This window comes from Myotis daubentonii, chromosome 19, assembly GCF_963259705.1.
Source record: "Myotis daubentonii chromosome 19, mMyoDau2.1, whole genome shotgun sequence".
In the NCBI taxonomy this organism is placed as follows: Eukaryota; Metazoa; Chordata; class Mammalia; order Chiroptera; family Vespertilionidae; genus Myotis; species Myotis daubentonii.
This window is the reverse complement of record NC_081858.1, coordinates 18,497,625-18,511,224: the sequence shown is the minus strand read 5'-3', so window position 1 is coordinate 18,511,224 and position 13,600 is coordinate 18,497,625. Positions and strand designations below refer to the sequence as shown.

Below are 13,600 nucleotides of genomic sequence, written 5' to 3'. Positions count from 1 at the left end.
TTTCTTGATGAGATTTCCTCCATTCCCGGCCCAAAGCCCAGCGTGCTTCCTCACTTTATGAGGAATACGGCCTCACTGGAGGGGTTCGGGAGGCTGATGACACAGCCAAGGTTCAGTCCCTTGGCGTGAGCCCAGCCACCGTGCGTGTCGTGCTCAGAGGACTGGCTCCTGCCCCCAGGAATGTCTGTTCGCTGGCCACAGGTCCGACAGATCCACCATCCCTTCCGTCATGTCCTATTTGGCCACCATCCCCTGGATGTGGTCACTAATTCCTGCTGACCGGGTGCGCTGCCAAGCGCCACAGCACAGCCACTCTGGCTATAAAAGGTCTGGTGCTTTGATTTAGTGTTTTCTTCTCTGCCCATGTGTGTGTTTAGGCCCGGAGGGCTGGTCTGAGAAGGGGAAACCCTTTGGCCAACTCTCGACAGTACAAACTGTTTCATCTACACACGAAGGAGTTTTTTTCCCCCTCTGAACGGGCACAGGAAGGCAGAGCTCCTAAAGGGCCACATTTGTGTCGAAAACATCTTAAAGAAATATTTCTAAATCGGGCCGTATGTATTTTGTAGAGAAGAGAAAAATGAGTCGGCTGCCCCGAGCATCTGCCACCCCCACTGTCACTGTCTCATGGTCTAGGTTACCTTCTCCAAACCACAGGACGACCATTTATTATCCTGAATAAATAGCTCTCTGTGTGATCACCATGGTGACGGTTCCCATCCCTCCCTAACAATCCCTGGTACCACACATCAAACAAAGCCTAAAATCCAATCGTGGTTACAAAATATAAAGAGAACACCACCAGCGTATCAGCCCATATCGACATCATTCTTCCCGGCTAAGCAGCTACATTAACATTTTTAGATCCTTGGCATTCACAGCTGTCCTTCCATGTTTTGTTTTGTTTTTCAAGTTAAATTGTCAACAGCAATGGGCCATTCTCAAAGCCAAGGATGGCACGTCATACCAGCAGATGCCATCAAAGGCGATTTAGTGTGGTTTTCAACATCATTGAGAAGTGGGGGAAAGAGAAACCTAATCACTCTTGCTTGCATGATTATCGATGTATATTTGGGAACACACACACACACACACACACACACACACACTTCCCAGCAATTCCTCTGGCCCTGGTGCCCAGTTCAGGAACCACTCACTCAGATGCCAAAGCATTACTGGGTGAACAGCAGTTACCTTGGTGATAAATAATGTCCCCACCCAGCCAGAGGCGGTAAGGAAGTTCCGAACACCAATTTCAGAAGTCACAGTGGCTGCGTGAGTGTGAGCTGTACGCGTGTCTAACTCTAAAGTGTTCTTATTTCCCCTCTGTGAGACTGAAAAGCTTCTGTTTCAGGAGAGAAAAGCTATTAAGAAAGCCATCAAAAGCCCCACAAGATCAAGGGTTTCATGCGTACGGGGGTCTCCCGTACTATCATTTTTCAATGTTTATATTATAGAGAATTTCAAACATACAGAAAAGCACAAAGCATAATGTAGAACATCTGTGTACCCATGACCAAGTTTTGCCAAAACTTAATGCTTGGCCATGTTTACATTAGGCCTTTTCCTTGATAACTACCGTAATTACACAGGCAAATAAAAAGCTGTGAGGAGCCTTCTCCGATCCCATACCCTTGCCTCCCTAAACAATATATAGATATTTTACATGTTTTCCAGCTTTATATAAATGGTGTCCGACTGTAAGTGTCAATCTACACTTTGTTTTTCTTCCTCAGCATTGAGTTTCTAAAATCTATCCATATTCACACAAGTGGATCTGTTTCATTCATTTTCATCACTGCATAAAAAGATAGCACAGCCCTAGCTGGTTTGGCTCAGTGGATGGAGCGTTGGCCTGCAGATCAAAGGGTTCAGGGTTTGATTCCAGTCAAGGGCACATGCCAGGGTTGCGGATCTCCAGTGGAGGGTGTGCAGGAGGCAGCCGATCAATGATTCTCTCTCATCATTGATGTTTCTCTCTCTCCCTCTCCATTCCTCTCTGAAATCAACAAAAAATATATATTTTAAAAAAAGATAGCACATATGATTTCTCTTTTTTCCTTCTAAAAAGCAGTGATTGTTTTAGATTTTTCGTATCACACACAACACAGAAATGAGTGTTCTGATACACGTGTCCTTTAGCACACGTACAGCGATTTCTCAGGACATCCATGCCGAAGTGGGAGTGGGAGCTACAGGATGTGTGTACATCTGCAGCGTTACTGGGTGTTGCCACAAACCTCTCCAAAGGAATTGTACCAAATCCTACTCCCACCATCAGAGTATGAGAATGTCTACTGCTCCACATCCCTGTCGTGAACTAATACTGTGAGATTCTTTCGTTTTCGCCTACCCAATGGGTATGAATTGGCTTCTCCTGTTCACTGGTGTGTGGCTGACTACCAGTGAGGCAAACTTCCTCTCATGCTTACTGGTGGTCTTGCTCTTCATTTCTATGACCTGCCCATTTTTGTACTTGCCTTTTATCTTATTGCTTGTAAGAGATCTTTGCCTATTCTGTGACTCTGAGAATGCTGCTTCGGGTCTCAGCTTCCCCATCCGTACGGCAGAGATAATAATATCCATCTCTTAGGGATGATTTGAAGCTGATCATGAAGACCGAGTCCAGTGCCTAGGACATGTGAGACACTAAAAAACACCATCACTATTTCTACTATTGTTCTTAATATGGATAAGGTTCAGGATAGAAAGTATTTCTAGCTTTTCTCCCAGATGTGTAGCTCCCTTTGGAATAAGTACCGGAGGACTCAGAGGAGCCGCCTCAGCAACTCTCCTTGTCCAGACTATTTCCCATGATTCAAAGACATGATATCAGTACCTGGTTATTTGTAAGTTACCATCAGGAAAATGTGGAGTCAGTTCCCCTTGATCTTGCTTAAACTCAACATGGAAGTTACACTTCCTTCAATCCACACGTGGCTGTGGCCTCCTCTGTGAATGACCATGAGCCCGAGTCGGTTACGTTAAAGTGTGGCAGGAACTCTGGGCAGAGGGCAAAGGGCTGTGGAAGCCAGCAGGTAAATCAGGGTTAGGGACCTGTCAGGTTTCCTAAGATAGAAACTCAGCCGTGACTTCATGGGATTCCACCAGGCCCAGGGCCAGTCCCTTTCCCCACACATCAAACGTGATCCTTGGATAAGAAAAGCCGAAGGACAATTATCCTGTCACTTATCACAGACACGGGTGTTTTGTAATAATGGCCAGAAGCACACTGACATCCCCCAGGGGGGCAGCTGGTCCCATTCAGTGCTCACTGTGGAATTACCTATCTGTCGCCAAAATCCAGAGGGACACGCTCCAGAGGACGTGTTGGTGAGCGAGAGACGCAATAAAAAGGACCCACATCAGCCTCCCTGCTGGCGCTCTTGACATCCTTCATTTGGTGGTGAGAGTTTTCCAGCTTGGCTCCTGTTCAGGGGCAGCCTGACCTTTCCTGGGAGAAAGGCTGTGTCCATTCAGCCTCACAAGCCCTGCCATGGAGTCAGCAAGCGTGGATAGCTGTCCTCCAGGCCTATCAGGTAGTCCTGACATCAGCACCAGTGGGTAACTGGCAGGGTCCCTTTCCAGGTGCACTTGTACATGATCTAATGCTCAGAATTCTCTCCCTTCGGATTCCTTTTCAACGGGCACTAGCAAAAGCAGAGACTTCCCGTAGTGACTGAAGAAAGAGGCCTTCTCAGAGAGATCCTGGGTAAGAGTCAACCCCAGCCCAAATATAATTAGCCCATCTTCTGATATCTATCTAGGTGCACTGCTCTGTTCCTTCAATACGTGCCAAGTTTCCACCTTCCAGAAGTTAAACTGCCATATAAAAATGCCCTGGCGATGATGAGTAATTAGACACCGTAATGGAAAACTAACTGTGTTTTTATTTAGAGCATTCATTTTAATGAGACATTTCTTTTTCTAACTGTTATTAAGCTGTAATAAAAATCAATGAAATCCCGAGGGTTTGCAAAGGGTTTTTTGGTTAAAATGAAAACAGAAAACACACCAGAGTATTTCGTTGGCTAAGACCACCAACTTTGTACAAGGCCCTGATCTGAACCCCGTGATTAATACATTCTACTGCCTATTCTATCCTGTCCTCCATGCAGGAGGGGGGGGGGGGCGGGAAGGAGAGCCATTCCAACATCTGGAGCAGCCAAAACGGAGACAGGCCCTGGCGTCTCCCACATAGTCTCAATCCTTCTCTTCCCTTCCTCCTTGTCATACAGAGCCCAAGTGTGCCACTTGAGAGGAGTGGCTCATGACAATTCTGCGGACGTTCTGGCTTCGAAGAAGCTCAGCCAGCTGTGAGCATGGGGTCCATCCCCCCACACAGAAAACTCCTGCTCCTCCGCAAAAGAGAGCACTGAAGCTTCGATCTATGCATCACATCCAAATCCTCGCAGCCCTCGCCACCAGATCCCAGTTAAGAGTTCGGCAACGGACTCAGCGACAGGACCCGAATTCACTTCCCTCGGCCAGGACCAGTGGCAAGTGTGGGGGTCGGGCTCACAACACCCACAGAACTTCACAGACTTCGTGCACATGAGGGAGCCTCAGATCCGGGCGACCTGCCTGGCTTTCATCTCTGTTCCTCTTCCTCCTTGACCTCAAAACAAAAGTGCCAGTGACACCTAAAACTGCTCCTGGGTTAGCACTTGCTCAGGCCTCCACACTGAACGCACATGCCGGGCAGGCCCCAGGCTCTGGGTCTCCTCCCCTAAGGGGCTCCGGCGTGTGTCTAAGTGGAATCACACTTACAGGCCCTACGCTGACAGAAGGATTTCCGAAGCCACCTTTGTTTTGTCCCTACAGCCACTGAAGGGCACTGTGGCACACACAAGGCTAAGTCAAGTAGCTTCAAGTTTCAAAAGAAACCCCTTTTTCTTTTTCCCTTTTCCTTTCTCTCTCTCTCTCTCTCTCTCTCTCTCTCTCTCTCTCTCTCTCTCTCTCTCTTTCCCTTCATCTCTCTGTACAATCCTCAACTGCTTTTCATACAAATCCCTGGGATATATTAATCCTAACGATCTTTGCCTTTAGATTCCCGAGGTATGTTAAAACTGGCAACTTTATCACTGCTGTCCACGCTTGTATCACAAATTGTTTTCCATCCAGACGTACAACCGAAAAACACACAAACGAGCATCTTTGTAGGAAACTGATTTCGTAGAGTTACCATGGGTACGGTTTCATTGGAGTTCATTTGAGTTGTCGTTAACGAGGTTAACATGACAGTTTTGCTGGTGATAACGCCCTTTAGGTGGAGTTCAAAGAGGAAATTCCATATGGTAAGCAAAAGCATTGAAGTGTCAAAATGCTCCCCATCCCAATTCCAAACTGCCCACCACATACTTGAGAGAAGGACCACAAAGGGCTTGGCAGTGGTTCTACAAGTAGTCTAGAGGCATTTTTCAAATATCCCAACTGTTTGTCAAGATTTAGAAGAAACTTGACATTAGTGACTCATAACAGTGCCATCACCCAGTAAGCATAAATATTGGTTGAGTTAAATTATTGCATTCCATGAAACTGAAGATGACAGGTGTTTGGAGAGGTATGGTAACCTGTGAACGAAACTTCTAATCATTTTCTCATTAGAAAAACACAACCAGAGAAGAAACGGCTCATGCAGTAGTCACTAGTTAAAACTGACTCCTGAAGGAACCCCTCAGCATCCCTATTCAACAAAGGAGTTATAACATTTAAGGGATAATAAAACGACAGCTGAGGATCTCAAAAGAACTCAGTCCAAATATAGTCTCTGACCCTGATGAGTCCTGGCCCTGTGAGCCCCTTGATTTATGTGCCCTTACAATGGGAACAGGAGACGCGGTTATGAGTAATTGCTAATAAAAGCCTATTTGCCTCTGGCAGAAATGCAAATGCTTGTTCGTAATGATCATTTTCCCAAACCCCAGTTTGCATTTCTCCATTAACATTCCAGTGCCCAGCTCCCAGCTCCCAAGATCCTACGGGGTCTGGTTTCTGACTGAAAGCCAGAGCTGAGTTTGGGGAGCCACAGGAGCCAACTCCAGAAAGCAGTAGCTGGCTCCCGACCTCCCTACGGAGTCATGATACATGTCCGCACCTCCTTTCATTTTTCACTGCGATGACACCCAATCTTTGTGATTAAAAAAAGAAAAGAAGAATGAACCCAAGGACACCACCCCAAAGAACTTGTTTCTCTTGGACCCACCAAAGGATAAAATGTTCTCAATGCCACCTCCTCAGATAAACACCCTTCCCCAAATGCCCCTTTTAATTGGCTGGTTGTCTGTGCCTTGGGTGTGACTGCAGGAGTTTACCCCGGGTGTGTGACCACGTGGGAAAGGTCTTCCAACTCCTGGGTACCCTCACGAGAAGGACAGCGTGGGTAGCACGGACAGAAACGATGCCCACACTGATGTGACCCTAGCACTTTGCAAAAAAGTGTCTTCTTCTAGGGCAGTGGTCGGCAAACTGCGGCTCTCAAGCCACATGTGGCTCTTCCTAAGCCTTAGGAGTACCCTAATTAAGTTAATAACAATGTACCTACCTATATAGTTTAAGTTTAAAAAATTTGGCTCTCAAAAGAAATTTCAATCATTGTGCTGTTGATATTTGGCTCTGTTGACTAATGAGTTTGCCGACCACTGTCCTAGGGGACACTGGTCTATGATCCCTCCCACCTCTATACCTCCAGTCAGCTATGCAATAAGACTGGCCAATCACGGACACATTCAACAGGATCATTCTGCCAGAGAAGGGGGAAGGAATTAGACTATGGTTTAAATTTTTTTTATCCTCACCCAAGGATGTATTCACTGATTTTAGAGAGAGGAAAGGAGAGAGAGGGGGGAGAAAGAGAAGGGGGGAGAAAGAAACTTCAATCAGCCACCTCTCATAGGCACCCCAACCAGGGATCGAACCGAAAACCCAGGTATGTGCCCTGACCAGGAATCGAACCTGAAACCTTTGGTTTACAGGAAGATGCTCCAACCAACTGAGCCACGCGGCCAGGGCTGGACTATGGTTTCAGTGGAATAATTAAAAGTCACGTACTGGTCATGGGTTGTAAAATGTCCAAATGTCTATATCCACCTCCCCACAAATATGTATGTGCAAGTCTGCGGTAAATCTAGGTTATACTATAAATAATTATAAGTAATTAGCACAAATTATAAGCACAGTCAGTTGGTTTCTCGGTACCCTCCTATGAAAATTCTGAGGGTAAACTGTGACATCGTTGTTTTTGTGAAGCGAGTTACTCATTTGTTTCCAAACACCCCTCAAGTTTAGAAACTCTGCCTGTGTCTAAAGATCAAACTGAAAGAGGGATCCCCCCAAAGCTACTGTGCAGGTACCCCCCCTACCCCCGCCCTGCAGTCTATTCCGTCCTGGAGGCCGGTTTCTGCAAGTGACTCCTCCACCAAGAAGCATAAATCCCAACCAGAGAAATCAACAACACACTGCAGACTTCAACAGAATTTACGACACCCTAAAGGGCACCTCATGCTTGGCCTTCAGTCACTGTCTATGCTCTAATGTTGATGTGTGATCGTTATTGATTCCCAAATGGCAATATGTTTCCATTCTGAGTGAGGATCACTGTGATCAAATTGAAAAGGAGACCAACAGGTTATATACCAAGTTAATTCTGAGCGTATTGCACAGCTCAACAGGGGTCTGCAGAACACACCTGTTTTCATATGGAGGCTTTCTTTGCGCTTCGCTTTTTAAATCTTATTTTAAACGTAATGATAAACGTTCCTTTTGTTTGGCTTAATTTCCCACATAAGGTTCCTTCTCAGTGATTATAATGTGACTTAGGAGATCCCCTGTGATTTAGAAACAGCTTTCTAAGACTAAAATCACACCATTTGTAATAAGAAATGGGCCTGTGAATATAGAGAGTAATTTTTTGAAGGTGAGTATTCCATTAAGGTTAGCGTGCCTGATAATAAATCTTTGTCAGGTGATTACATAAAATGTTTCCATTTCCCAGTTTACTGGAACTCAAGATCTTCTGCCTGAGGAGATTCAGTATCATGAATTGATATTTGAATTATTAATCTAAAGAACATGGACTGCTTAACTATGAAGAGGCCTTTTCGATGCGATCGCTTTCTTTCCACCCCAATTTTATATACTGGTTATGCAGGGTGGTGACTTTTTGTATCTTAGTTTTCATTGTCTGACCTGACAAAGTTCACTTCTGTTGTTTATTTAAATCTTAAAACAGCAGACCAAAGGATGAGAAAGTTCAGTTACTTTAATTCCAATGTGTGCCTTTCACTTGATTTGAACTTTTTAATGCATTGGTTCCACCAAAAGTGCTAGTTATCTTGATACAGAAAAAAACTACAGTTTCATTATGGGTGACGGGTGCCAAGAACTGACTGCTGTTGTTTTTTAATTAATAAAAAAAAAAAGATTAAGTTCATCCAAGCTAAGATTTTTGATCCTGAACATAACCGTTAAAAGCAACAAAATGCTTTGAAAGTAGGGTTATTTGCAAAACCTTTGCGAAGTCACTAATGGGATTCCCATGATCTAATACATGTAAGGCTTTAACTGTAACCGTAAACCCACTGAAAGCTTTGGGTCTGAAAGTATGGACTATTGTAGCCAGTTTTTATGGGTTTAATTCCACTGGCAAATCCCAGTTTCTGTATTTTAAATCTCAATGAGAGCAAACTCACAACACATTTTCAAAAGAACAATGCATAGAAAGCAAGCCCTGGGGTGATAGGGCAAGAAAACCAGCCACGACCCTCTCTCACAAACCAATGAACACCAGAAGCACAAAACTGAGCAACGCTTTTAGTTCATGATATACGCGCACAATTCTCTTTTAACTCACAGCCTCAGATGAGTCATTTGATTTTCCTCTGATTAATTTCCCACACAAGGTCCCGTAAAACACAGCACTTAGCCTTGACGGATAACTGGACCACTGATTTCAGAGGCTCTTTACTTCTTGTTTTCTTCTATGATCCAGTTCCGCAACTGATAAAAGCCAGAAAAGGCTGCCTTCAAATCAATGCATGCTGCGAAGTTACTAAAAACAAACAAACAAACAAACAAACAAACAAACAAACCTGCAGGCTCTATGCTCTACCTGGGTATTTAGAAGTTGTTCTGTTTTGTCCTGGGAACCTCCAGGTAAGTAACCTTAGCAAGGCGCATTGAGATTTGTGATTAAAACAGATCCTCTCTGTTTAATTTGTGATGAAAAGGATCTGAGTTATTGTAGCAAAGGATTAAATTTATGCTTAACACAAGATGCAGCCTACCTCCCCTATCCAACATCTACGAAAACTATTCACCCAGGGTTTTTACGCGGCAGGCACACAACTGTAAAAATATCAACATCAAGGATAACTACCTTGTTTCTAAAATGTCTTATTTGTTTCTTGTCTTGGCTATTTCTGGATTTTTAAAATTCAGTATTACAAGTTGTGGTATGGGCTCTTAGGCCTACTTTCACCTGACAGATAAAATTTATTTTACAAAGGTGTAATTGAGCATAATATTCATGTTATAACCAAATACATGTAGGCACAATTCGGTTGTAAGAGAGCTTTATGGTATGTATTTACACACATTCACTGACTATCCTACAGGGACTTCCAATGGAACCAACAGAAAGTAAAGGATTTCAATCACTGCCCAGGTCTTGGCCTGGCCATTCCAAAAACGTGTTTTTTTAAAATTACTGCTGGCTCTTCAGTTTCCTTGTTCAATGTAAATATGACTAAATTAATTTATGTCATGCCATCCATGCAACAAACATAACCTCAAAGGGTCTCTTGGTTTGGAAATGCCACGTGGACACCTTGAGTTGAAAGCACCGTCAATAACTTTTTTAATAAAAATTGCTTCAGCTTTTTGTTTTGTGTTTTTGTTTTTGCTATCCCTACGTTTAGATAGTCTCAATTCTCTTCATGTACTCAAAGTGTGTGTGTGTTTTTTTAAAAATAAATACCTTTGGATTTATTTTCTACATAAAGCTACGCCCTTTTTCAGTATATTTATGAAGTGCTCTTGATCGTCACTATTGGTCTTAGTTCTTGCAGAGAACGAAACCCAGATGTGAGGAATGTTTTTATTGCTATCACAGTTGTTTTTTGGTTGTTTAGTTGAGTTTCGTTTCGTTTAGCAGGCACAGAAAACTAATTCCGCTTACAACACAGTGCGACATAATCCGGAACGATTTCCCCCAAAGGGAGAGCCTTTCCAGTCAAGTTCAGTGAATATGGCATTTTGTCGAGAGCCTTAGCATACCGCTTTCCTTGAAAAATTCCCAATGAAGACCAAAGATTGGAGTTAACTCAAGGCGAGAAGCAACACCACTTCCTGAAACAATGTTTTAGGCTCTGAACCAGGTCAAGAGTTTGAACTTTCTGACCGAAAACCCAGGCAGCGCTGGGAAGCAGGAAGCTCCCTCTGGCTCCGGCGACCCGCTCCTGGGGCGCGTCGCCTTCCCTTTTGTTCCCACCTAGTGTCCCACACCTTGACCAGCCCTTCCCAGGGATCGCCTTCTCCCAGACCGAAAAGTGCAGCCGCTTTAGCAATCTGCCCGCCGCTGAGAATTCTAGTCCTCTCGCCCTCGGATGGGAGGACAGAAGAGGTAAAGCGCCCGACACCAGCGAGAGAGCTAGCGCCCCCTTCCCCCCCCCCCCCCAAAACCCCAGCGGGGCGCCTTACCGGTACAGGAATGCAGGGGCTTGGGTCGCACGACCAGCGAGGGGCACACGGAATAGAGGGAAAGTTTCTCAAAGTAGTCGCAGGTCTCCTTGGAGAGGATCTCGTCGATCATGAAAGTCTTGTAGCGCCGCCTGGCTGCTTTGAGTTGGCCGGGCGAGGTGAGCCGCAGCTCCGCGTGGCAGTGCATGGTGAGCCGGGGCCGCGGGGCTGGCGCACCGGCTGGGGTCTGTGCCCGGCGCCTCGGCAGCCGGGAGGCGGCGGAGCCCTGGCTGGCGGGGCGCGGAGGGGAGCGGGCACCGGGCGCGCCGGCCGCGCGTCTAGACCCACCCGCAGATCAGCATCTTCGCCGCGCCTTTTTGGGGACGCCGCCACTGTCAATCAGCGCGCGCTTCCTGCAGGGCCGGGTGCGGACTCACGCCGAGGGGCGTCGGCGGCCGGGAGCCCGCCTGTGCCAACTCGGCGGGAGCCTGCGCGCCGCGTGCCCGTCGCCCTCCTCGCCTCCTCCCGCCTGCGCGCGTCTCTCGCTCTTCTGCCTGACTCTCTATTTTAAGACACTCGCTTTGCCTGTCCTCCCCGCCCCTCCGCTGGAACAACCTCCAGGTGTGTGTGTAGCGTGCGCGCTCGAGGGTGCGCGCGGTGCGGGGAGCGCGCACTGCCCCGCCCGCCGGCCTGGCCTACGCGGGCCGCTGCCCCCAGCGCGTCCCAGCGCGTCTCCTTCGCGCGCATCTCACTACCCACCTGGCCCCGTTCCCCCCGCCTTCAAACCAGGAACGGGCGGGTATAGGTCCCTTACTAGGAAGAAGCCGAGTCCTCGGCAACCCCAGAAACCAATGTGCCCTTCTCCCTCCGGGCTAGGACCCCCGCCGGCCCGGTCGAGAGGACTGCGGCCGCCCCTCCCGTCCCCTGCGCTCGCTGCCCGTGCGAGCCCAGGATCGGATGTTTGCGCCGATTGCAAACTTGACTGCCCCATGGAGATCCCATACCATGGATGACCCTTGCCCTGTCCGCTATCCCAGTAATAAACTGTAGAAATAAAAAAGTAACCAACAGAAGTGTGCATTCCTTTTTATTTGTAAACTATGGATAAACTTTTTCGGTCGCCAGCGCCGGCGTGCCCTTCGCAGGCAGCGTGTTCGCGTCATCTCGGACCAGGGACACTCCCGGCAAAGCAACTTTTGTCCCTCTTCCCTCGCCACGCCGCGGGGTTCCGGGAGCCGCAGAGACACACGCTTGTTAAGCGGCTGGCCTGCCTCCTGGGCGCGTACCGTCCTAGTGCGTTCGCAACCGCGTCTGGAGGAACTTTTGTTTTCAGTTGAGATCGTTGGGCGAGGGGACCCCCCCACCCCCGCCGCCCAGCCTTCGCTCCAGGGAGGCTCCCACTGCCCGAGTCCTGCCACCGTGCGGGCCGTGCGCGGAAACCGCCCCGGGGCGCCGCGTTCCCACGGTGTGTCTCCAAATTGATCTGCGCGGGGCTGAGAGGAAATCGAGAATTAAAGATGCGGATCGCTTTCTCCGAGACCGAGTTTGGGAGCTGGTGACGTTTCCTCACTCGAAACCTGGACGGGGCCCGAGTCGTGGCGGGGTTTCCCGAGGAGCTGCTTGCCCGGGAGCGAGTCGCCGCAGAAGCTGGGCGACCCCACCGCGAGAGCAGGCGGTTCGATTCAGAGGGACACAGAGGGGGAACTAAGCACTGAACACTTGGAGAAAATAGGTAGTAATAACCCCAATCAGGGCCGAGCGCCAGACACGGCACCTTTAAGAAACTTCCTTGCCGGGGTGCTTGTGTGCTCCTCCGCCCCCTCCTCTTTATTTACAATCGTTTTTCCTTTATTCTCCTAATCCAATCCAGGCAGAGGCGGCTCCAGGTGTCCGGATGGTGGCGCGCGTCCCGCGGAAGGTCACCGCTCTCTGGCCCTTGCGCGCCCCGGCTCTGGCGGCAGCTCCCCCGGCGGATCCGCTATCCCGCGCGGGGCGGAGGGCCGCACCTGGACCAGCCCAGCACCGCCGTCTGGCGCCGAGACCGAGGGGTTCTCCTGGACGCAGGAGGAGCAGGGACCAGAGGGGTCCCAGGGGCGCGGCGTTCCGGCGGAGGACAGAATTGGGTGGGGAGTTACAGTTAACCCGTGGAAAATGCGGGGATGTCGGCAGCCGCCGAGAAATGGGTGTTTGGCAGAATTTGAGCGCCGCGTGCCGGGGGCGACCCCACGGGCAGCGCGGACTGCGGGGCCGATCGGGCGCTTGCGGGCCAGCGCCTGGGCGACTGACTCTCCGTTTCACCTTGCGACCCGGTCGAGGCACTGAGCGTTGCCCGCTCCGACTCTTTTCCCAGGCCCTGCCGTGCGCTCACGGAACGCGCGCGCTCCAAATGAATCTCCGGGGCCCTCCATCCTTTCATGCCCCCTTTTCCTTAACTCTTTTCTCATCCTCCTGACTACGTTAGCCTCTAGGTCTCTTCCCATTCCTTTCACCGCTCCCTCCTTTGCAATGTTCCCTCCCATCCTCCCACTGTTTTCGCCACTTTCGTTCTTCTCTATCCAACTTCCCCTGTCTCTTCTCTCTTCTGCCCTTGTTTCCCTTCTCTCCATCTTACATCCCCGTTTCTCTTTTTCCTTTCTTTCCTTCTCTTCCTTTTCTCGATCTTTCTCCTCTTGATCTCCTCCTTCCCTCTCTTTAGACCGGGATCCGGAGCTGCGCCGGCTCCCGTGCCCCTGTGCCGCGGCGCGAGGACGGCTGCGGGCAGCGCGCAGAGAGGGCAGCGCGCGCGGAGGCTCCAGCCGCCTGGCCCCGGCCGGCTCCCTCCTCCCCGCTCCTACTCGACTCCAGGCACAAACTGCGCCCATATTTTCCTGCAGACTGGTCCTTTGATTTGAAATCTGCCGTGTTCCAAGTCTCTAAAGAAGTA

At 48.8% G+C, this 13,600-nt stretch overlaps 1 protein-coding gene across 2 annotated transcripts in view; it reads right to left on the bottom strand.

Moving 5' to 3' along the window:
- Positions 1–11,262, bottom strand: part of BARX2 (BARX homeobox 2) — a 57,566-nt gene extending 46,304 nt beyond the window's left edge. The window contains exon 1 of one of the 2 annotated variants that reach the window (XM_059677199.1): positions 10,699–11,262. In XM_059677199.1, coding sequence (XP_059533182.1) covers positions 10,699–10,885 — 187 coding nt within the window. In that variant the 5' untranslated portion in view covers positions 10,886–11,262. The remainder of the gene's footprint in view (positions 1–10,698) is intronic. The other variant, XM_059677198.1, reaches the window with a different exon arrangement.
- Positions 11,263–13,600: the final 2,338 nt, after the last annotated feature.